This window comes from Lineus longissimus, chromosome 5 (assembly GCF_910592395.1).
Source record: "Lineus longissimus chromosome 5, tnLinLong1.2, whole genome shotgun sequence".
NCBI classification, from domain to species: domain Eukaryota; kingdom Metazoa; phylum Nemertea; class Pilidiophora; order Heteronemertea; family Lineidae; genus Lineus; species Lineus longissimus.
In genome coordinates, this window is record NC_088312.1 from 3,814,332 (window position 1) to 3,839,716 (window position 25,385).

At 39.8% G+C, this 25,385-nt stretch overlaps 1 protein-coding gene and 1 long non-coding RNA gene across 4 annotated transcripts in view; both read right to left on the reverse strand.

The window, feature by feature from the left end:
• Window positions 1-731: 731 nt before the first annotated feature.
• LOC135488750 (uncharacterized) lies at window positions 732-3,125 on the reverse strand. Its single transcript, XR_010447040.1, has 3 exons — window positions 2,999-3,125; window positions 1,542-1,637; window positions 732-1,207 (listed from the first exon to the last, which is right to left on the reverse strand). It is a non-coding gene; the product is annotated as an uncharacterized LOC135488750 (long non-coding RNA).
• Window positions 3,126-5,587: 2,462 nt separating this feature from the next.
• LOC135488694 (transcription initiation protein SPT3 homolog) overlaps window positions 5,588-25,385 on the reverse strand; it is a 67,671-nt gene continuing 47,873 nt past the window's right edge. For 2 of the 3 annotated variants that reach the window (XM_064773385.1, XM_064773383.1), the window contains exons 3-12: window positions 17,933-18,017; window positions 17,635-17,818; window positions 16,012-16,104; window positions 12,667-12,728; window positions 12,114-12,189; window positions 11,837-11,958; window positions 7,299-7,481; window positions 6,566-6,682; window positions 6,225-6,335; window positions 5,588-5,943 (exon numbers count right to left, since the gene is read on the reverse strand). In XM_064773385.1, the coding sequence (XP_064629455.1) occupies window positions 5,899-5,943; window positions 6,225-6,335; window positions 6,566-6,682; window positions 7,299-7,481; window positions 11,837-11,958; window positions 12,114-12,189; window positions 12,667-12,728; window positions 16,012-16,104; window positions 17,635-17,818; window positions 17,933-18,017 (1,078 nt within the window). In that variant the 3' untranslated portion in view covers window positions 5,588-5,898. The remainder of the gene's footprint in view (window positions 5,944-6,224; window positions 6,336-6,565; window positions 6,683-7,298; window positions 7,482-11,836; window positions 11,959-12,113; window positions 12,190-12,666; window positions 12,729-16,011; window positions 16,105-17,634; window positions 17,819-17,932; window positions 18,018-25,385) is intronic. The other variant, XM_064773386.1, reaches the window with a different exon arrangement.

The following is a 25,385-nucleotide window of genomic DNA, read 5'->3' on the forward strand; positions in this document are numbered from 1 at the left end:
TGACACTTGGTTAACCACTTTGCTGTCAAGGTCAACACTTCTGTTGATTTTGTCGAAATCAACGTTAGATCTGGCGATGCTGTTGTAAGCCTTGTCAAGGCTCATGAGCACAGCGTCTGATCGGAACCTCATTATATCAGCGTCATGCAGGGAAATTGATATAGAGGATAGTATCTCATCAAATGACCATCATGAATCCAGCCAGAGACCTTACACAGAATTTGGTTGTACAGCACTCATACCAAATTGGGCTGGTCAGTACCCATGTTCATTGACCTGATCATCTTTAGAATGTACGAGACATTGATGCCAGTCCGATTGTGACTGCACAAAGGGGAGGAGGCACACCCTGACAGACCTGGTTGTTCCAGACACAATTTGAGTGATGACATAACCATTATCTCCTTCAGTTAAGGCCAATCAAGCCACCAGCTATTTGTAAGTAATTTGTTAAGAGCAACAAGGCCCAAAAAGGTTGTGTCCAAAATTTGTCCTCTGGTTGTTCCAGACAAAATTTGAGTGACGACATGACCATTATCTCCTTCAGTTAAGGCCAATCAAGCCACCAGCTGTATGTAAGTAATTTGTTAAGAGCAATAAGGCCCAAAAAGGTTGTGTCCAAAATTTGTCCTCAACTGTGAGTGGGCCCTTCTTAAATTGTCATAAAGTATGCAAACAATAAACTAGATTGTGAATTAAAACATTTATTTGATAAGTGCAGTACTAATTCAAAAATATACACATGCGACCTTTTACAACATTGTGATTTTTATCCACAGACAGACAGACATCAAACAGTTCTAACAAAAAATACTTTTAAACAAGAAGCTTTGCAGACCCAAGATGTAAAAAGAGGTGGCACTCCAGTTGGTAGGAGTCGTATCACTGTGTAGTGTCAAATGTTCCAAAGGGAGAGGAGTCCTTCCGGGTTAAGGAATAGCTCTGAAGAGAAGCGTGACCGTATATACGTCAGTGTTTAAAATCACATAATATTAGTAGAGACCTTTGTCCCCAGGATACTCTCATCCTGGGTCATTGTTACACCTTTTCATTCTTATTTCGATCAGTAGTATTAGTCCAGATTTCTTAGTGTCTCCGCGGCCGTCTTTTCCTAGGTAGGAATAAGGACGAGTGCTTGTTTACTTCGATGTGCGAGTACTGGCGTCAGCGGTAGGGGAGCAGTCAATCGATGGCCTTGAAGAGATAACTAAATAAACATGTTTTAGAGGAAGTGTCTCAGAAAGAAGCTCTTCCAATTCTATTATTTATATTGTGTTTGGTTGATAATCCTTTTAGTGTCACATTGGTTTTCAACTGGTGTCAAACGAGCAGATTTTTGTGAACTGAAACATTTAGTAAACCGTCATTTGCGATTGGTAGTCTAGAGTCTCTATCGCTCTGAATTTGCTTTGGGCTACAGTTCACTTGTTGCGTGTACCACTATGGCTGAGCACAAGTTATAGTTTCTGCCCGAAGACTTCATTTTACAATTTATGATAACACTACTTCAGGTGCAAGTCATCTTTACGATTTCTACTTACTCCTCTTTTCAAACTGGAGTGCTGCCATCTCGTCATTATGAAGACTGACACAGAATCCTCATCAGTCTTGCTTTCCAAGCTCATGCGACAAAACTACTGAAATTATAAGACAGATCGTGTTCATTGTCAGGGCCAGTGTCAAGATCATAATAGCATGGCCGCTAAAGGTCTATCAGAATAAAACCAGGTAGCAAATACTATGTCCTTTCATGAATAAACAAATTGGCTAACAAAAATACAAGTTATAGCAGTCAGTTAGATATTTATTGGGACTGGTGTAGAAGGTGACTCCTGCTGAAGTGGAACATTTCACTGCTTTAACTTCAGTAGGATCCGAGACTAAATGACTAACACATTGTATTTTACCTGCATTCATTTAGCAGTCGTCTTATTAGATACCAATGTTTATGCCTTAAAATCAGAGGAGGCACAATACATGGTACTGTTTAGACAAGAAGTATCTCCAACGGCCCCAAGAATATTGGATAGAACGTCACTGTACTGGGTCCCAATAATAAATATTGCCATAAAGACATATGATATTGTTTTGGGACTTATGTAAGATCAGTTTTCTCCGCCAAACCCAAGACTGAAAGATTAACACCTTGTGTTTAACCTGCTTTCATTCATTAGTACCACTGTATGCCTTAGAGGGGGCAGAATGGTACTGTTTAGACAAGAAGTCTCTCTAACAGCCCCAAGAATATTGGATAGAACGTCACTGTACTGGGTCCCAATAATAAATATTGCCATAAAGACATATGATATTGTTTTGGGACTTATGTAAGATCAGTTTTCTCCGCCAAACCCGAGACTGAAGGATTAAAATCTTGTGTTTAGAGGCTAACAAATGCAAACACTTCCAAATGAACCCCCTACAAGAGAAGAGTGGCTCTTCTTCTCTCCGACTTTGACACCCTGCTACGAACATATCAATAGATCAGCCAGCGGTCCTTGGTGTCGCCGCGTGGGTTGCGTCCAGTGAATGTGTTTGCAAATGTCAGGGAACCACGATCTGACATCCATAACCAGCGTATTCCCTATTCATGCCAGTTATAGTCGGGTGCTGCACCACAGTCGGGATAGTGGAGCCACGTGAATGACTTAAATTTAAGACAAGCCTCACTTGGAGGGAATATCAAACTGCTCGGTAAATATTTACCAAAATGGCTGCCGGTCAGAAACCCTAATCGCGAGTCATTCGAAGCCAAAGGCATCCAGAGAAACCATCATCATTATCATATTCGGCTTCGTGGCACCTTTTCGATTGTTTACAGCAAACGGTACTTGATGAGTGATGGCAATTAAAATCGCCTATGTTCATACACATGGTGATGTACATAATCTGCGAAGTGACTGAAATTTCTAAATGCGCAGTTTGACTGCATGACTATTGCTGCACCAAAAAGTGGTGGAAACCAATCCAGACCAATGACAAGCATAGAAATGGGTCCTACCTTCTCCTGTTAGCAGCTTGGATTTGATATCGAAGACATTTTTTTCACGTGAAATCGGAGAAAGTCTGTGTTACTTCAACGTTCTTCGTCCAAACACCAACTGACTGGCGTTCAAATCAACCGCGACCGATCATGACCAAAGACAATACATTTTAGGTCACACCATCCGGGCCCTACCCCACCGGTGGCGTCTCCTACCACTCCGCGAAGGGCTAAACTTGCGCATTATGTTTATTCGCCCATGAAGTTCTTTTGTTTGGTTATTGGATTAGTTGACAGGTGTAAAAGTAATCCAGGTCCTACCTAGCTGGAGTCCGCCGGACTCTATTTAAATTCCTAGGAATCGAAGTCCTACGGTCCTGGACGACTAGGAGCTGGAGTCCTAGGAATTAGGTTACTAGCAACCAATGGACCGTGACTCCTTAGGAATGTAGGTCCAAAATCAAGTAATCGGCATCCTAGGCGGACTTTCTTTTCTATCAATCTAACTCCCCCAGACCTTCTTTCCTAGGAATCCAAGTCCAAGCTTACCTTGAATTTGTTCTTTGGTGCTCGGCGGATTGACCGCTTCCTCGAGATACTGCAACGAGCTGAATAGGCATGGTCCCGCTGAGAGCGAAAAATAACGTTTGGGTCATGAACTGTTCTTTCGGTAGACAAGTTTCCACGTGCGTTTTATAGGCCAAGAAAGCAGGCTAGACTGATGATCATGGTTTGAAAGTGATCGACCCATTCCTTTATTGATGAAGCAGTCGAATGATTGTAATCGATCATGCAAAAGGTGACGATGAAAAAAAGAAAAAGTGTAGACCGAGTGGGACTCGAACGCGCAGTTCTTGCTCACTAGGCAGGGACCATGACCACTACACTACGAGTGATTGGCTGGACGACACCCCAAAACCTTAGATATTTGAACGCATGTTCTATTATTCGCCATAGTACATTCTATTGTGTATGCAATTTAAATGGGTACGGACATTGGTTACGGGGGACTTTAATTTCTGTCACTGCTGTAAAAGAAATCTAAGTCCCCCAGAAATCAGCGTCCTACCTTTTATATAGGAATCGTAGCCCAGCAACGGAAGTCCGGGTAGGACAACCTTACCTAAGGAATGGAGGTCCGTATCCCATTCCTTAGGAACCAAGATCCGTAGGACCTTGGTTCCGGGCGGACTTGCATTTCTTTTACACTGGCATTGTCAAAAATGAGGGACTGGGCAATAGCACACTTGTACATACATGCACTGATCTAGTCTGGTCTAGTCAAACAATTTTCAACGTTACATCTCACTTTAATACCACCCTTGGATGTCCCTAGTCGGCTCTATAAGGCATTCACGGCCAGTCCCGACTCGGATCTCTGTATTCCTGACTAGATGGAATTGCAAACCCCTTCGGATCCAAAGGTGTCTAGACGTCCTTCGTCAACCCGGATGAACGCCCATGTCTCGGATCGAGCAGCTGCTACACATGACAGTGGTGTTAGCGAGGTCCCATTCGGTCTGGTTGCGACTTTCTCATTGATCTCACAGCTATGACGAGACGGTGGATCGGTCTAGCCCGATTATGCCTAATTGTGACTGTCTCAATGAGACAGTAGACCGGCCTGGCCCTTCCCTCCAATGGATGTTCCATTTTGCTACTGCCTACCTGGTGTGCCTTGTCCCCCCCCCCCCCACAATGATGTGCCATTGCTCTCATCTGCAGGGTGTGTCGGGTTCTACATCGTCTGGATGTGCCCATCCCTCTTCATAGCGCCCCATGTTACTACAGGATGTGCCATGCCCCTTTACTAGGCACGCGTACTCTGCCTGATCTGGATATGTACTCCCCCAACAAACTGACCATGCTTCTACAGGGTGGACCATGTCTCTACTGAATGTATCATTTCTCTACAGGGTGTGCCAGATTTTTAATAATGTTCTATTGCAGGCGGGTGTGCCATATCCTACAGGGGGTACGATGGTTCTACTGGATGAGCTTTGTCTATGCGGGGTGTGATATGTATCTACAGAGTGTACCATGTCTCGGTTCGATGTGCCATCTCTACTGTGTCTGTCATGCCTGATGACTAACAAGCTGTGATAACACCAGAGGCTTCTGTAATGGATATAAATCGAGGTGCTGTCTCATTGTGTGCTTGAAGACAATCACATCCTGACATCAGCATCATTGCACTAAGGACAACACCAGGGTCAATGACAACGACATATTCTATAAGACAGTCGCAACCTGACCATAGAGACATTCGGTGATATGAATAAAGACCAGCAAATGCTTTTATCTAAACCTCCATGTACATTTACACTAGGCCTTTATGTACAAAATCGAAGTAAAAGCATTTGCTAGTCTTTATTCATATCACCCAGTGTCATATTTACTGGGGACAACACTATGCCCCCAAGAAAAGACAGGCCGGGCAGGGCAGTCCTTTTTATCATCCTGTAACTTCTGTCTTCTCTTCAGAGGGATATGTCAGGCCGACTTAACTTCCAATCCCTTCTTTAGTTACAATGGATCAATCCCCTTATTCCAGGACCTGAGAACTGAGAGAGGACACAGATAGAAAAGACGACTGGAACTACTAAAGAATATACATGTACATTTATTTTCTTTCAAGAAAAATCTGGAAAAACTGGTACACATCACTTGTTTCCAATGGCTGGAGAATCAATAAAAAATCTGACAATGAAAAATGACTTATAGCTTACAGTAAACTCAAAGACAACATATATGTCAGTGAAAAGGGTGACCCACCCAAGTAAAGTCTTTTTCTTCGAAGGAAGCTATTACACAGGAAAATAAGAAAAATAAGTCATAAATTGCACTTTCTGAAAGCAGTCCCAGAATGGCTATTGATCAAATAAGTGTTCATATTGATAACTTCTGCCTGGTGTCCCTTATAAGGAAAGTATCTTCTGCTTCATGTTCATAGAAGCGGGTTTCTGAAATATATGAGAAAGGAGATTATTCAAGGCTTTGCACCACCAGAAACAGGAATATTGCAATCAACAAACATTTTAAACCATTTCAATCTAAAAGACACTTCATAAACATCCCTTACGAAAACAGATCTCAGATTCACCATGGTAAAATCTGAATTCATCCCATAACAACACCCTGATCCCTTCCCCCAATTTGTTCACTTTATTCCCTGATAACGATTTGAATTGTTGGTAGCTCATGCAAAAGATGATGATGAAAATGTAAAAAATATTAATCATACCGAGAATGCTCCAAATGGCCCAATCAAATAGCCATATGTTCTCATAGCTTCTCTAATCTCTCCAGGCTGTATTGCTAGCGTACTCATCTCAAGGCTCGTCGCTGATCCACTCTAAAATGATATCAAAGCCTCAATCTACGTTTAGTTTTGAAAACTTTTTTTTTTAAATGTTCGGTTAAGTGCTCTACCTATTTTGACCATTTTAATGACCAATTTAAAATTTTGAATGGAGCCAGTTTAAATCACAGGTACCTAAACTAAATGAAAACTATTCATGCAGCATTCCAACATTCTGTGTGGTCTATAAACCGCATAATTTTCCCAGGCATAAACATGCTGACCTTCTTGCGCTTTTTAGCCTTGGGTTTCCCGGTACTTGAACAGGGGGTCGGTGTCAGTGGTACTGGCTGGCTGTAACCATGCTGTGAGTTGGGGGTAGAGGGGGTAGAAGGTGGACTCTGTAACACAATGTGTTAATATAGAAATTAATAAACAAAGCATGCACAGGTTAATAGTTACTGGTTTATGTCAAACATTTTTTGCAGGAAATGGGCCCATTTTTCTCACAAATAATGGCAAAATACAACTGACCATGATGCCAATGCCTGTGAAATACATGCACGGTATAAAAGGCAAACAATATTAGGTCAACCTGTGCATTTAATTTTGCTACCCTGTTCTAAACATGCCATGCCAATTTCTGGGAAAAAGAATAAAAAATCAAAGAGTAAGCATACATGATCCTCGAGAAAACATCCACACTGGCATCAATCAACATAAAAAAGTGAATATGTTGACCAAAGTCATTGGTCTTATCCGTCGTTTGCAATGGTCTTCAACCCATCGTTTGCCATGCTACGGGAACCCAAGTTCAAGTGACACTGGCAAGGTGGCAGCAGCAGAGGACATTCTAGAAAGATACCTCCCCATCTCCCCGCTAATCAGCAGTCTCTGCTTTGTCCAGAATGCAGAAGTCAGGTTAAGCAATGCTGTTTTCGTTATTGGTCCTCTAGTGAGATAATCTGGAACCAGTCTTAGTAACAGTGACATACAGGTAAAATAGGCATCACTCACTAAGGTAGGTGAGGTCCCACCAAGAGGTTCCTTCTTCACGGATGCAGTCTGTGACTTTGACTTAGTTTGATTGATAAACTCAAATGGATCATGGCTCATATAGATGTGCGGCATTGCCCGAGTTATCGGATCATCTGTTTTGGTGATGCTGTCTTTTTTTACCAGTAAGGACAGGTCGACAACCTGAAATGAAAGAACAGCACTAAATGTCTCTCTCATATATGTGACACTATCCATGGAATGGCATGTTAACATCAGATTCATATTGTCATGTCTCACTTGTCACAAGCATGTTTGTTCCTTGACTGCGTTCTTGAAAACAATTGACATGAGGGTGAAAAGTTACATGTGAAGGCTGATCTAACCTGCTCTTTGAAAACAACTGAGCTTTTAATGTCTTATGTGAAATTTGAAAGTGATATGTGAGATTATGATCTATCTGAAAACCTGGCCAGAAGGAGCGTCCATGTTTCCAAGTAATGTTACTTGGTATAAACGATACTTTTCCTTCTCGCTCAAGAAAAAACGATGACGATCTGCAGGAGAACGGCTCACATTTTGAGGGTTGATTTCAAAGTGTATCAGCAGAAATGGTGTATTATCAAACAAAGAAAGGAAAACAAGTATAAGGAATGCATCATAACGTCTTTTGGCTCAGGTTATCACGTCATCATGTTGTGGGGTTAACTTTTGAGCCCCAAAGGGAAATAGGCAAACCAGTAAACACAAGAAATGACAATTTCAACTCTTTCACAGTGACATGAAAAAGCCAGTTCCCAATATCACAGGGTTCACTGTAAACCACGTTTTTGCACCAATTTCTTTTTGTTTTTTCCAATAAAAATGTTTGTCAAATCTAGGTTACTGACAAAATACGTGAAAATGAAACGCCTGCTAACATTTTGCAATTTACAGTACAATATCACAAGCCACCTGTATGGCCACTGACAGCCCTAGCTAAAAGCCAATGTTATTTTAACGAAAACTCAGTTTTGGAAAATCTATAGAATTGATCGCAAAACAACTGACAGGATGGCAATTACTGCGAGAACTGAGAGTGAATAAATGGACTTGGATTATAGTTTTTAAACAATCTGTGAAAAATCAATGGTACAATATAACACCTGAGGAAGACTACCATTGAAAACAGAGGGAGACGAAAATGTTTGAGGTCCCTTGTTCTCTCTTGGTAACCACATCACCGAAATACAAAAAGAGGTTACACAAATTGGATGGGGGTGGGGGAATACATCGGCTACCCTGTTTAAAGCGTGTAGGGCTATCTGTTTTTTACGTAAGGTGGTTGACCCAGATATGGAGATGTTCTATATTGCCCCTGACTTTTCAAGCTTGGACATCCAAGCCCAAAAATGATACTGGCACTTAACGGGAGAACAAAGCCACATTATTTTGCAAGCGCCCACATTTTTGGTATATTTATTGAAGGCCAAAGGGGCGGTTGGGGGTGGGAAAGATGATCCAAACCAAAATGATAAAAGAGTACACAGAAGAGGCTTATATTTCCGTGGTAATAATACAGTGACCTTTGGCCACTCCTCGCCTGACATTATCACACAGATCAATTTTATCCATATGACTTTTTCCACATAAACGATTGATATCTTCACAAAGAACAAAGCTTGACATTAAGTGTCAGAAAAATGGTGTTGGTTGGGATTGTTATTTCTTGATTTCATTGCAAATTACGCGTGGATCAAAAGGACACTTCAATCAAAATTGAAGTGTTTTGGTGTCAGAGTCGCAGGATATAATATTAGACATTATCAAAAACTTGTAAATATTTGGCAATACGAGGGTGCTCTGTAGGAAAGAAATAGCCTAGGTGTGAGCAGCGGATAGATATATCCCTAAAATACATCGTTAGAGAAATTTTTCCGTCCCTTCCACAGGTTGTATTTAGCAACCTTTACCATGTTTACCCGAGTTGGCTCCATCCTACGCAAGTACATAAGATGATGGAAGATTACTTGAGAATGATGTTACTTTGATATGAATTTTCATACAATTCAAATGTGTCTTTTATATCATAAGTACAAAGTTTCCAAAAAGCTTTAAATCATCCTACAACTTCCCTCTCATACAGGTTGTTGAAAAGTAAACAACATGAACCACTAGATCCGATGATTTCTAAATCCCACACATAAAAAGCAATAGAAGACTGATCAGTTTTGACAGCATGTTTTCAGCAGAACATTGAACTGTTAATAGTAGACTAATCAAACTGTGTTATAAACTGAAATATAAAGAGGCTGAGTACATTGAAAACTCTGGTTATACAAGGATGTATGCAACTCTGATCACGTTCTTGACAGCCTCAATCTCTGAAGACAAGTTTTTTACTGGAGCCAAATAGAACCGTGTTGTTTTACAGAGGAGTACTAAACCTTTGGTAGGAAGCAGGCGCGAGAGGAGCTTCCTCATCAAAGCTGAGATTAGGGTAAAAAAGACCACAAAAGGTATCATGATCAAAGGGTATTATCAAAGGAGGGAGGGATCATGCTTATCTCCACCAGAAAATTCACAGATATACCCGCGCCAATTTTTACCAAAAAACCCTCTTGACGCTATAGTAGGAGTGTATACAAGTTGTATGCCAGTGTCAAGTCAATGCCATCCTGTCATATGATATTTGTCATCGAAAATTACCAATCGTGTAATGGTAATCTGCAATCATCTACCAAAATGATGCCCATATTAGAAAAAGACAGCTGATTTAATGGCGACAACTCTTGTCAATTGCGCACTTACTTCGAAAAAGTCTGTAATCTTCTCGACTATTCCTCGGCAACGCCCAAAAACAAACAGCGACAGAAAGAATCAATACCAAATTTGGTAAATCCACATAACCCTGGAGAGCCTCGATGGCAAACCATTACAAGCAGATATTGAAAAATACAAAACGATTCAAAGGATCGACACTTAAAATAAACTGGTAAATAATCAACACTTAAGTAAATTATAGTACAAGATAGCGGCACCCTGTTTGTCATTTTGTAATAGATGCAGAATTGTGATATTCACGGCCCCAGGGCACGAATATTCCACAATCAACTCTGTTATTCTTCATATTGTAGGGTTTGCCGGGTATGATTTTGTCATAAAAGACTTTGAAATTTATTTTTTTCAAAGATATATGTAAACGTTTAATCCCATTTTAAGATTTTGAAAACTGATAGAACCCTGGGTGACAAGTTTGAAGCCCACTTGAAAATGATTCAATCTAGAATAGGGGATTAAGCACTTGAACTGGAATGCTCACTTGGAAGAATGCTTTACGTTCTTTCCTCTTGGCTCCACTAATGGGTTGGTCAGGGACCAGCAATGGATTGTAGAGAAGACACATCGGTTTTTCCTGATACTAGTACCCCTCAAACTCAATAGAAGTGTAAAGATGCAATGGAATTTTGAGAAAAAAGAAGAGGGAAAAATAATCTGAAATTGAAGCATACATATTAGAGACTAAAGTGCCTCAAGCTGCATTGTTCAGGAAACACATTCCTAACCTTTCAAGCAAAAACAAAATGGTTCAGAAAAATTAACACAAAATTGTTATCGATATCAAGCCCATATCACTCGCAGCAATTTTTATCAGTGATACATCAAATTCCAATAGTCCAATAATGCGGACTTCATATACGAGACGTTTCTCTCCTCTCTCGGGAACCTGATGTGCGTAATATTGGTTTAACAATACTACACCAAAATACAGATTGAGTTACACAAGTGGACATACACCATTTTTTGGGAAAGTTCTTCCTTTATTGGTTTGACCCTTTGCAACAACAATGACACAATTATCCATATAAAACACTCTAGATTATGATTTCAAGCCTTTTTCTCTATCAGATGCCTTACAAATTACAGGATTGGAGTACAGCCATCGAGAGGTGTCAAAGGTGGTCCCCCAATTGAAGCCAATGCAACTAACTGGCCCAAACAATCCTAAATGACCTCGTATAGTGCTAACACCTTCCCTGACTTTCAAGCTATATCAAGCATGCTGGACTGAGCTAAAATCCTAGCCTGCATTCACAGTGGCTTCCTCATATAGTAAGTGTCACTTTAGGTGAGAGAGGGTTAAGTTTACCTTCCCACTTTCAATAAACAACGGAGGCCAAATTGTATCTCGTCTGTGAAAAATACTTTCGACAATTATCGCTTATGACTGCCGGCAAAATTTACCAAAGCCTGCTATTGGAATACTAATCATATCAATTAAACCCCCCCCCGACAAAAAATAAAAGGTAAAAGCACAATAATTAAGTGCGTAGCCTGGATGCAGAAATTATAGTTTTTCTTGCATGAAAACAAAGGTTCGACCAAACAAAAATTCATGAAAAATTGATGATCCTAAATTAACATGCTTTCATTATCGATATCATATATTGAATATCAAAGCAATCAATTAGTTCGGTCAATAACTGTTAACCGCTTGTGCTCGATAGACACCAAATTTTGCCCACATTCGATTTTTTTAAAATTTACGGAACATAATTTTAGGACAAACTGGTACTGACCTGAGCGACTGTTTCATATGCTAGATAACTGAGCACCTCCATGGCTAAAGGATTGGGCTTTATCTCCAGGTTTATGCCAGCAACCAACCATTCTCGGAACCGCTGAGATTTATACTTCCGACCTGTAAAAGAAAAGCAACAAAGTGAACTACCTGTACAGTGGAACCTCTCTCAACTGACACCTCTGTTAAGCAGGACACCAATACCTTCAACTAAGAAGTGGTCAGAAATTTGTGTTTGAACTTGTTTGTGAAAAGTTTGAAACAATAAAACTTACTAAAAGATGCCTGGCGTGCCTCATTGAATTCTTTATACTTCTGTTCATCCATGTTTCTTGCTTGTATATCTGCCCGCTGAAAGTTGAAATGAAAAGTTGTGAATGAGGAAAGATTGGTAAACCTCCAAGTTTAAACATTGCAAGATTTCAAAGTTTCAGCCAAATTAGGTTACTCTTGAACATGCTGTGCAATTATAATTATAATCACAATCCATATCCTTGGCATTCACTATCATCAAAGAACTAATTGCAAATGACTCAAAAACAACATTTTAAAAAAAATTCGGTTCACGAAAGCTGTTGCCAGTGTTGGCCGCTTGTGCTTATTGCCCCTTCAACCATTGACAAATAACACCTTGTCCCACTCCAAAAAATAACAGAACATTGTTTCCAAACAAGAATTTTTCCAGAGGTAATTACTGAAAAACCGACGAGTCTTGTTTGTACCTCAAAGGAACCGATTACCAACAAAACTACCTTAGGCATCGGCAGATCAGCTATCATGATGTCCTGGAGGAAAAAAATCATGCCAGTACTCTGTGTGCCGACTTACCACGCTCCTTTGAAATTTGATTTCATCGACTGAATCATCGTCAAATAAGGCAATCAGCTCTCCTAGAAACAAAGGAATATGTATGTACTAATTAGACGAATGAGACAAGCTGTCAAATGCCGGCTTAAAAGTATGCCTTTGTGTCGTTTGGGAAAAATAGCAGGGTGTACGAGTGACAACATGTCAAAGTGTCGCTTTCCTGTGATAAGAAATAGACTTGGTAAGCGATTGTAAACAACGTCTGTTGGCAGCAAATAAAAGGTTACCCTTAGCACTAAAATTGTTCGGCAAGTTATTAACACTTTGGGTGCCAATGGGTTTTTAAAAATAGTTGTCTTGGTGCCTGCATTTCACCACTTTTTACCACTTTGTAAAAAACGAAAAAAGGTACTAGCTTTTTTGGCGAGAGATCCCCCAATCCCGTAGCTTTCAATAGAAACAAAGACTTCATATATCTTCAATATCAACTCCGACCATCAACCTGAAGTACTAAATCTATATGCAGAAATTCAATCAAAGATGGTGAGACACTACAACAAAGGAACCATGTTGTTAGCCAGACAATCTGACAGAATATCAGAAAACACTTCAAACCAATATCCACACAGATGAGACAATGTCAGGAATTATCACAAACACAATTTCTAGGATGAACTAAGTGGCATACAAAAGCAGGCAAACTGGAGACTCCCTTGGTAGGCCAGATAACACAAGTAACCACTGCTAAGGAGATATCGCCAATAAACTATTGAAAATCCTGGCAACAGCAACCAACTGAGAGCAGAACTGACTGAAACCTTTGGAGACCCGACTCCCAACGGATGGAAAGAAAGGGTGGTAGGCCAAATATCCAAAGTGGTAACTGCTAAGATGAGAAAAGTCAATGGTGTATTGGAAACAAACAGAACAATACTAGAAGATGTACTGTGAACCTATTTGCAATAAAGTCCAATCTCTCTTCATAGTGCCCAAGCAGGAGATTCTGATAGGTGTTTTCCAAAGGCCAGAGAAGTTACCATCTTCATTTCAATATCTCTATTAGCTGTTGGCTGCTACATCCTTTTGAGAAAAATCAGACTATCTGTCTGATCCGATCATCATCTGTGCTGGTGACTGCTGACCTCGACCCCTTATCCAGCAATATCTCCTTCGTTCAAGGTGTTCGCATTTTATGTCTCCCTTAGGACTACTTTCCTGGTAAGATGATCGACACTGCTGTCCATTTTTCGTCAAGCTTGTGGCTGCTCGCAATACAATGCGCTTATCTTGATCTCCTGGGAGAAGAACTGAACCAAACCCCGACAGAAGTTTCTAGAACTTTTTCCCTCCGATGGTGGTGTGGTACATTGACCACTTCATAGCTTTGCCAGATTGTTGATTACTTTTTCTTGGTTGCTGCTGGTATAAAGAGACCTTCCTAGACCAAGTTTTCTCCAGTGGGAGCAGTAATGTGAGCACCTTGTGTATCATAATTTTTCCTTGTCCTTGCGGCTGACCTACAATGTCATCTTCCTATTCCCAAGGCTGATACAAGCGAGGATGTTCATGGCATTTTTTCTCCCAGCTGGTGGTTGCTGTGGGGAATGCACTTTTTCTTTCCTGCAACCTTTTCTTCTTTAATAAGAGAATCTGTCCTATGGGTGTTCAAAAGTCAGTCTTTCAGAAAAGAAGTGCAACAAGCTGTCCTTCACAGGTGATCTCCACATGCACTTTGATCACTTGAATGTGGCCACAGCGTTCGCAATATTGTTCAACATCTTTTGTGTTGCAGTGGGAAAGAAGAAAGGTAGCAAAGCTGGAAAAAAGCACTGCTTTTAAAACAACCTTCAGACGAAAATGTCAAAGATACTAATAGCAGAATTTGGTCGATTCGTGAAGTGTAATACGCATTTTTGAGAATGCTTTGGAGCACATGACAGTGTAGAGTGATCACATAGCGGCTATTTTTGATGAAATAAAAAGGACACTCCTGACTAGTGAAGAAACAACAATGAGTTCTAAAGACATAAAACATGTCATTAATTGGTGGAACTAGGATTTGAAAACAGATGACAGTATGTTCTGAAATGGATGCTAGAAGTACCACATATACCTAATGCAATCTGATACCTTCGACATGTTTGGCAACTGATAATTTTTTCAGGAGAGAAAATGTCTTGGCAAGGTTTGTGCGTGACCAAGGACATCTGTGGGTTTCCTGTGTCATACCATAATCATCACATTACAAACCAAAGACCAAAGACAGTGTGGTATACCTACCTGAACCCCATTTCAGTATAAGACAGACACATAATATTCGGTTCTTTTCTACAAACGTATTTCCATTAAAAAGGAGTCAATGAGACCTTGTGCATGTAGAAACTACTTCTTCTTTTTTTAAGATGTCCTTTTTTTGCATAGGCCTAAATGCAAGACCCTCCACGGGGTGAGAACTAGCGACATCTTTCTCGACTTAACTTTTTTCTTGTAGCTCAGAACAGAGCATCTCGGCTGACTTTGCATTATTTTCGATCCCTCAGCCATTTCTCTCATGATGTCACACTGCCTGAGGTCGCCTGCCATGATTTGGGTGTTGCAGGAGCAACCCGACTTTTGAGGTGAAATTTTTGAGGAATTTGTGGGAATATCACAAGACCATGTTTTGTATTTGATAAAATGGTATGAAGAGACGATTGATCCAATTTTTCATGATTATGTTTTATGTCTAGATATACCTGGTAAAAATCAACACTCCTCGAAGAACAAGGGCTGCACGAACAAGGGAGTTTCCAGTAACAAATAGAATAAGCTTCCAATATATAGGAAAATCCCCACAGCTCTTCTCGCTGGGAATAGCAATTCTTCTAGTCACATGACTACGAAGAAACAGGATATTCTAGTCAGCGCAGTCATGTCCTATAGCATGAAAGTCACAAACGCACACGGAAAAACCTTTTATATTATCTAACGGACCATTTTCAGCTAATGAACTAGCTAATAAATTTTGTTTCACAGAGGTAAGGTTGCCCCATAATCAGGCACCAGAATCGGATACGGCTACTTATATCAAGAGTTACTCTCCACAACAAACTGAGCAAACATGACTGGGGTTGCATTGAAGATGAGAAAATGGTTCTTTTCCCTCTGGAGATAAGGTTGATATCGTTATTCAGAAAACAAAAATAGAAATGGCCATCGTTTTCTATCACACTCTTATCTGTGATACTGGTAGCTGCTGATCAAAACCTTCACCGGCACGAGATAAGTTGGGTTGATGTTTTCAAAGTAGTTTTAATGTACACCTCAAAGTTCAGAGTAAGTGTCCCTGTTTTCCGAGTTGTCCCTTTGACTGCAGGAGTCACTCACCAGTCTGATCAATCGAGCTTAGGAAATCATAGCAGATCTTTCTTCTCCTTGATCGTGGATAGGATGAACTTGATGACTTTGTTGCCTCTCCACCTGCAAGGAAAATAGACAATTCAATACTGCAAACCTGTAAACTTTTGCACGGCAAATATTTGCTTGTTTACAATGATGATTACATGTGTATGAAGTTGAAATCTGATGTATATATCATGGTAACAGGATTGTCAAAGAAACTTTTTAATATTTTTCTTACAAGCATATCCATCACCATTCTTTCAACCTTCAGTCCACTCTAGCTAGTGAATATTTTTAGGCAGCAGGTGTAACAAACTTTGGGTTTTACGTTTCATTGGAAAATGAAGCCGTGTAGGTCAAGGTGTCTTGCTCAAGACAACAGAGATAAAACAGCAACAATCCTTCCAAATGTTGAATCCATGACCATCCAATGTTAACCAAGCTCTAACCACTGGGCACTGGTCTCACTATCTACATGACTCGAGACAGGTGAGTCCATCAAGACAAAAAGATGTGATAAATCTTCAAATATCAAACGTTCACACTTGCAGAATGACAGCAACCCCAGGTAGCGAGCTTACGGTTAAACCAAAGCAGCAAAAAAACAACAGATTCCAATGACAGTGGTATATGTGTACAAACAGTCTTTATTATATCAATATCTTAATCTTTGGGGAGATTCCTCAGCTCAAATATTCAAAATAGAAGCGGCACATTTTTATTGTATTTTCTAAAGCCGCCGCCCCAATCTCTCACCTGCAACCAAATACAACTAAGAAAAAGCGTCCTATTGAAGCCTTTCGTATTGAAACCGAATGGAGCCAATCCGCTGGGAACAGGCATATTGGTTTTCGTTCGGCAAACTACAACACAAGCTACCGCTGGAAATCTTATTGTAATAGTACTCCCACAAAGGTGAAGTTCCAATGGTTTTTTGCCATCTCCACGTGACATTTGATTGACTCTTGTGTACAATTTTACCTGATGGAAAAAGAGCTTTTTTATCCAAGCAAATATTTCCAAGCTTAGGATGACACATTCAATCTCATTTTGCAATACATATAAGTGATGATTTTCTTTCTTTTAACAAAACAGACAGCCCAACATTTAGCACCAATTTGAGCATTATGAATTGGATTAGATACATTTTGATAACCTAACTTTATTCTGTCTATTTACGCTCATGAACTGGATACAATAAATCTGATTGACTGCAGAGTATCTGAGGAGTGGATGCAAAGATTTCTTGGCCAGGAACAAACCAGAAGCATGTCAGAATGCCCACCACACATTCTTATGGTTAGTCAATGAATGAGAGTGGTCTCCAAAGGCTTCCCGGTTACTGAATGTGACTCTCTCAGGTCCCATTTGCAATCTATGAAAATCTTTTCAAAATTGACCGACTTTCCGGCTTTTTCTAAAGCCCCCATACGTGTATTAATCAACTAAAACAAGAGTAGTATTCCATTAAACACTGCCGTGAGAAGGGTGGCTTAAGAGATAATTACACCATAACCACAAGAACCTTTCACCCCACCCGATGTAGTAAGCTTTGTTACCATCGAGATGTGACACCCTTTCTTTCTCAAAACCCTCATCCAGACTTACCTTGCTCAGACTGCTCTTCCTGATCCCCCATGGTCTTCAAGGCCTGACTCTTAAGATCCTTCACCTCCATGTAGCGTAGAAACCGCCGCAGTTTCACCTTGTCTCTTCTGAGTAAGAACAGAAAATCTTCCAAACCGAGGAACCGTGCATTTCTCACACTGTTAGCTTCGATGGCTTGTTGGAGCTGAAAAGAGGATGGCGCCTTAATTTTCATGTTGGATGAACGGACTTCAACAGCAAATTTCAGGTTTAAGCAAGGTAATTACTACAGGTGATAAGTCCCCTCACACACACTTACCACTGTTGATAGCTGCTGGTGGACGATCTTTTCAATAATGGCTGCTGATTCTTGAAGGGGTTTTCTGCAATCGCCAAACCCATGCCTGCAAAGATACGGTCATAACGATTGCTGATACTTTCATCTAAGAAACTGTCAATTATTTGTAGTGTGTAGTGTGGAACATAGAGTTGAGGTTTTAGCTACTGCAAATAGAGAACAGTGTAGGAACAGGGAACGTTGTGTTAATACAGACCTTTTCCTACTATAGCAAAACTGAATGACAAAGTCCTATGATACATGTTTTAGATGCCATCTCTAAATCCTAGGTGGCGTATACTTCAAAAAGGTCATAGGGAATCGGCAAGCACTCAACCAGCATGCCTGTCTCAACCAGCGTCCAAGGAAGCAGAGAAATCGGAGCACAAGCACAGCTTCATGCTGACACATACGCCACTGGTTAAAAATGCTCGCCCTGCAGCATCATGTTTCAAGTAAATCTTGGAATTAGGACATTCCTTTCAGGTAGCCAAGAAAGTTGCAAAAGGTTGCTCTATTCATTACCTAAATACCAAAAGATTATCTATGATGTCTCAAAACTTTCACAAACTTTGCAAACTTTCCATAAAAATCTTATCAACAGAGGCTTAATTGTAAGCCAATAGGCCTTAAACATTTAGTCATCATGGTAAGAAAACAAGCGTTAAAAAGATACTTTTCCAATAATTACAACAAAAGCCAAGGCAGTGAAAGCCGGATACAAAGCAAGGAGTTAATCAGGGGTAAAAAATCATGTAATCTTCTTTTAAGTCTAATAAGTCCATCTTACACGGCTAGGCCCCTTCAACAAGGGATCTATCATATTCCTCAATAAACAAGATCAAGTTGAATGTAATGAAAACATCTTGCGATAACTTGCTTAGTCATCCGGCACTAGTATCAAATATATCGCAAGGGCATCTCTTCTGTCGCGTTGATAGTTTGAACGTGTCTTTGTAACTGTGTAAAAACTGCTCAGTCTTTGCCATTAAAGCGTCTTATATTCTCCACCGATCCCCAGATAATAACAACAGGATTTCAGATAACCGAAGGAAAGGTGATAGGTCACACGCTGGCCAAATCCCCCTACCGAAGGTAATCCACACTCGGCAAGGTGGGAGTCGCTAAGGACAATAGGCATAACATTCGCGACCCGAGCTCGCTGAATGGTAGTGTCAAATCTCAACGTCGCTAAGAACATTGTCAGCGCCGAACACCCGAGACCTGTAATAGTGATAATTTCGCGAGAATATGACATGCAAACAGAGATACGAAAGTAGATTATCCCCATCCCTAGGTGTAGATTCAGGGTGAGGATTTTGCTAATAATGTCACAATGTGTAAAGAATTGACGACGTTTTATAGAATTGTATCACCACTTTCAGCACACCGGGGTCTCATGAACAGGAGCGTTGAATATCTACAGCAAAGTTTACACTATACTGGTGATGTTAACATTTTAAGATTAACCCTTTTATTCATATCAATAATGTTACACCACCAGCAAATAACTGACAACCATTTATAAGATAATGTTGCAACTTTCACTGTAAAGGAGTGCCACAAATGGAAGTGTAAATACCTACAACTAACTTGACACTCTCGTATGGTTATTTCATTTAAGGGTTTAACCCTTATCGTTTTTAACCAAAAACTGAAAGGCAGCCTCTGATCGACAGTTCCAAATTCCTGCTTGAGCTAAATGGCAAATGAAAGCTGTATTTCCTTTGCCAGACCCACTCCCTAAAATCATGCCATCGCCAAACCTTGCTAAATATCTATTCCAGGGTAGCGTAATCTTTTCCAAATTAGGGAAAATGTTTAGGCAGGTAAGTTAAAACACGCATTTAATAAAGTACAAAACGTATCCAGGCACTGTTTTAACAGATTTACCATGTACAATATGAAGAAATTAAATCCCTTTTTTAACAGAAGGTTTGCAGCAGAGATTGACTCCAAGTTAAACTTTTTGGAACGGTAAATCTCTGACAATAACATCGGAGCAGAATCACATAAATGTAGAGTTACGACATCAACAAGATAAGTGGTACATTACGGTAACAATTTTGTAAACATTTTTTATGCAAAGATGGCACAGGTTTCGCTAGATTTCAATACAACTTTTTCCTCTAAGCAGATGATAATGTTAAAAGTGGAAAAAATGGTACGGTGCATATAAAAATCATGCACATCTTATTCAAAATATTTGAAAAGGAATTACATTTCTTACGCGAACTTATGTCACGGTAAGAAATGTGACTGTCGACTAGCATTTTGTCATCTATTGTCCCTCAAAAGATGAAAGAGGACTAAAGCCGGAATCTTCTTCATGCAAAGCAAAATATGACTGCGATCATATTTTTCTACAATCTTTGCTAAGCCCCACTGGTCCCTGTGGTATTGTAATGATGTGTAATCATTCAAATGGGACAGCAAGGGAAGCAACCGTTCTGAACCGTTCACCGGTATCTGGAATCCTTCCTCAAACGATGAACCTTTGGTAACGTTAGACCTATTGAAATTGCACCGGTACGGTTCCCGATCAGGGATTATCCGATGCGGTGGATAAAAATATAATCTGTTGATGAATTCTAAACGCCAGCATCGTGTGATGTCACTGTTTAAGTTATGAATGGGAGTAGAGATCAGTTGATAATACAACTATTCCACCCTAAAGTCAAAGAGTTCTGAAAACACTCTGCATTTTAGTACATAAGTACATGGAAGTACAGGGAATTCCTGTAAACCAAGCCAGAACCATCATTCCGAACAAACAGGAACTGGTGCACCATTTGTTGGCTTGAATAATTAATAAGTCGGCCTTTGTCATCTTCTTTTTTGTATCATTAATCATTTGCCAAATTTCAACTTTTCTCCTGATGAAATTTCATCCCATCTCAGACGTGCCAAGATCAGAAAAGCGTTAAAACCTTCTCCCTAATCTTGGTGAACAACATTTGGCCAGGAAAGCTGTGTTCTGCCGAAGAAGATTATTTCCAACCCAAGCGCACCCTGTTAAGTCTACTTCCAGGTCAGTCACATCCTGTGGTCATTGGCCAACCTTCCGGTCCGACCCTGTAAGACCCCACCAATCATAAGCCCATTTCCCCCAATCAGGGACAGCCTACTACCCGATGTTTCACCTTGAATAGGCAAAACCCACTAGTACATTTAGTAAAGCACATTGCACTGGATGCACAGGAACACTTAACTGGGAATACACTCAACCAACGATTTCTCTTATATGAGGAGAAAAATTCCAAAGATACACCAATAAAAGCCATCTGAAGTAGCTCCATTGTTGCCAAAGCAAATCATCTCCCAAAGAGAATAAGACAAAGCCATATAAAAGCTCTTGGGCATTATTTGTCGACATAATACCATGTCAACAAACATCATCCTCACTCTCGACAACGACGACTGCGCCTTATGACATATTTACAGAGGTTTCTGAAATCTTCACTGAGAGATCCCATTGGCTTTACTTCATCCTTTAGAAGACTTTGAACGCTGGTTGAGAACGGGGATTAGCGTCAACTAACGATTTCTCGTAATACCTCTAACGTTCCTCGCGTTTGCTCTTAAGAGGTACAGCGACGACGATATTCGACTACAGCATTCTGCGAAATTGATACGGAGGATAAGAATTATTGTTCGTAAGTGGTTCCATTCAGGTGGCTTAATTTAAAGAGCTCTGCTTTGTACCTGCCTGGGCACATATTCATAAGCCACGATGTTTAACTTAAACTTTAAACTTAAAAATAACAAGACTCTATTAAGTAATCCGTTACACAAGGAAAACATGGATTGTCTCAAAAACTAAAGACGTTGGATTATGCGTGCAACAGCCTAAGGTTAACAAGACTGCCTTTAGTTGAAGTAATAGTACCTTTTGAAAGTTTTGTTAAACTTTGAAAAGTTCAATTTTTCTTGACACTAAGCCTTTAACTTTCAGTAAAGTTCAGGTCCCATATGAACTTTTGGGCTGCAAGTAATCTGAGTTTTCTGTAGATTAGGACCTAGCCCCTATATATCAGACACTCAGCTCTATATTGAGAACTTTGCAATAGAGAATCACTCAAAAATCTAAAAGCAAAAGTGGTCAGTGTTATGCTTAACATGTGGACTGGGCCAGAGAGGGCCCTAGAGGTTGCTGTTACTAGCACACAAGCTGACAAACTCTTCAAGGACGGCACTGCTCAAACCTTCTGGGTAGAATCTGTGCTGACCTAGCATAAACTGGTCGGACACAGATCTCCCGATAGACCAACTCCATCGTCCACAACAAGGCCAAAGGCTTATGTGAGGAACTGATTGCGGCCTCAGGATTTCATTCATCAAATACAGCTGCAGCACGAATTTATTTATCATGCTTAGCAGTTCTAACGACAGAGTTGTGAGACTCCTCAGATGCTGTCCGAAAGCAACAGAGGAAGAAAAGGAACTACTGTTTGATAGCTTTTTCAGCAAACAAACTAAATACAACATCAGTTATATTTCCTGGTATACCTTTTATTTCACACCAGAATTTCAGTGGTTGCCACTCAGACACCAGCTATAAGAAAAATGTTTAGGAACTACTTCATTTTAGATCATAGAGCAGAGTCTATTATGAGAGAGAAGTTTCTAGAATGTCAAAACAAAGAGGCAAATTCAATCAGAACTGAATGAGATGCTCCATTTGGTATGTTGTGTGGAATCGATGGCAATGTCGGGTATACTTTTAAGATAGGCAAGGCTACAACATTAGATATGTACAAGTACCACTTAGCGCATCTAAAGGCCTGAATTCAGTACATCAAAAAACCATTGTTTAGCCACGTTCATAGGATTTTGTTGTAAGTTATAATTGTCAAGCCAAACACTCACTTGATTTTATGCATGTGAAAGCCTCCGAGTTTCCTGGTTTGCAGCTGTAGTGGAAACAGGTCTATAAGTGAGGAACTTTAGCTTCACAAAAGTGACAACAAAGTGCAAGTAACCCCGATGAGACTGACCAATAACAACAGAAGAAACATCACCCAACCAAAAAAAACACAAAGACTGAAGAATTCACTAACAGATAGTTTGGATCAGTCGAGAGGAAATCCAAAAGGAAATATCGCATCAAGTTGACAAAACATCTTCCCTAGAAAGACCACCAGAAGTTGGAGAACCTGGTAGATAAAGTGGCACAAAAGAACATATCTTAAGACAAACAAAGAAAAGGTTGGTTTATTAGGATGCTGAGCTGAAATCAATGCTATTAATAACAAACTCATGGTTACAGACCGTTATATAACAGTCAACATTACAAAGCATCAGCAGGAAAAAAAAATCAGACACGCGGCTAAGGTAGATCAAAAGTCTGAAAAATCAAGCCAGGTTGTCTAGACAAATTGATCAGACAAAACATTGGTAAGTTTTTTCTGTGGTATAGTATTATGATGAGTTGGGAGAGCTCTGTGGCATGTATTGTATGCCAAGGGTAAGGCAATAAGTATGGTGACAAAAAGACTGATGATGCTATCCCCATCCCCGCAGGCCCTTCACCAGAATCAATGAAAAGATGCCATGGCCATTTCAGCTAGCTTGCTAAAAGTCTATGGTTAACAAAGGAAACTTCTACAGAATGATTGGCTCAAATTTCAAGAAGATCTCATACCACAACACTTTTTTACAGTCGATCATCCTTTTGAACCGTCCTGCAACAAGTCTAGATAGTTAGCAGGATGAATCCCAAGATATATCTCAACTTATCAGCAGACAAAGCGCACATCAGAGTTTTGAAACTGAATACTTGGGCAATTTATAATGCAACAATTATCGACAGTTAAGTAGGAAATTACGAAAAGCCCACAATGGGAGGTTCCTCAATTTATATGCTTTTACTGTTAACAAGATCCAGTGTGAAAAGAACTGGTGAAGCCTGAGGCAGTCATTCTATAAACAATATCACCACCACTGCTGTATTTATCAAGTAAAGTAATCCCCTTTGATTCGCCATACCTTATTACATCCGATAAACTATACATGTTGTTTTGTGAGTCAATCTAATTCGATTCAAGATGCGATTACAGTTGTGAAATACTAATATTACAAACCATTTGGGAAAATACCATGATTACACAAGGGAAACTACCATGATTACATTTGGGAAAATACCATTATCAACTGTCTTTGCCACTGTCCCTCCAACATCATACCAGTACATATGACCATAAAAATCGACCAATCAAGCCTCCTTGATGGAAACAATGTGAAACTGAATGCAATATGGTTTGACTATTTTCAAACCGAAACCAACCCAAATCACATGACCATCACTGTTTATCAAATTATATACTCATCGATTGACAATCTATAATCATACAGTACAACCTGTGAATTTCTACGTGCAACCATCAATATCGATTAATCATAGCCAACTCAAAGGAACTCTGTTTGAAAGTGGACCCGTTCACACACATTCGAAACCATCATTACTGCTATAATTTTTCAAAAATTGTACAAGATCAAAAACAATTCAGCCCATTCTCATTGGTTCGCACTGATTTTCAAACTTGGATTATTGATCTGGTTTATTGATTTTGACAATGATATTCTACAATAAGGTGTCAATACTGCAAATAAGAATTTGAAAATTGAAGTATACAAACAAAGCAATCAAACAAACATCAAAAGAGCTATTTTTCTCTGAACAAAATCAGATACATTAAATACCAAGATCCTCTTTTCACATTCAAATAATTATCATTAATAAGTTACATGGTGATCAAATTGATTTGTAGGTGAGCCACAGACTCTTGGCACATTCCTCCCACCTGTTCCCATCAACTTCCTGACACGTTCCTATCACCTTTTCAAAACATTCCCATCCTATCATGTTAACGTCAGGAAGCAGAACGATCACCCGCATCATGGATGATATAATCACCATACAAAGAGAAATTTGAACTTCTCACCAAAACCAAGAAAACCAGGAAAACCAGGCAAAATGAGCTATCGTTGGACTTACGTGCCATCACTCAAAATTCCATCGATCAGGATAACAATGTCATATGAACTTTGGGTGTATATAGTCAAAACACTCGATTTTTTAAAAATTTCCATTCTAAAAAATCGATTGAGGCATTGAACCCATTGTCGAAAGATCAAAGTCGAAATCAAAAATTCATTCAATTTTATCGAAAGTGCCATCAGATTGTTCCAGAATAAGCAGGGGCAAATACTGGCAGCCCAGAAGCATATTCTAATTAACTTCACTTTTGTTTTCATATATTTCAGTTTCAGGCATTCTTTCTTCAATTTTTTTTATGTTTGATGAAAGGAATGTCATTGGGAACGATAGATTGACTTGTTCAACAGACTGCAAGGGAAAAACTGCCACCATCAGAGAAGCCATTAATTTGGAACCAGCAACCTTATCAATATGTCTCTGATTAGCTTGCAGCTA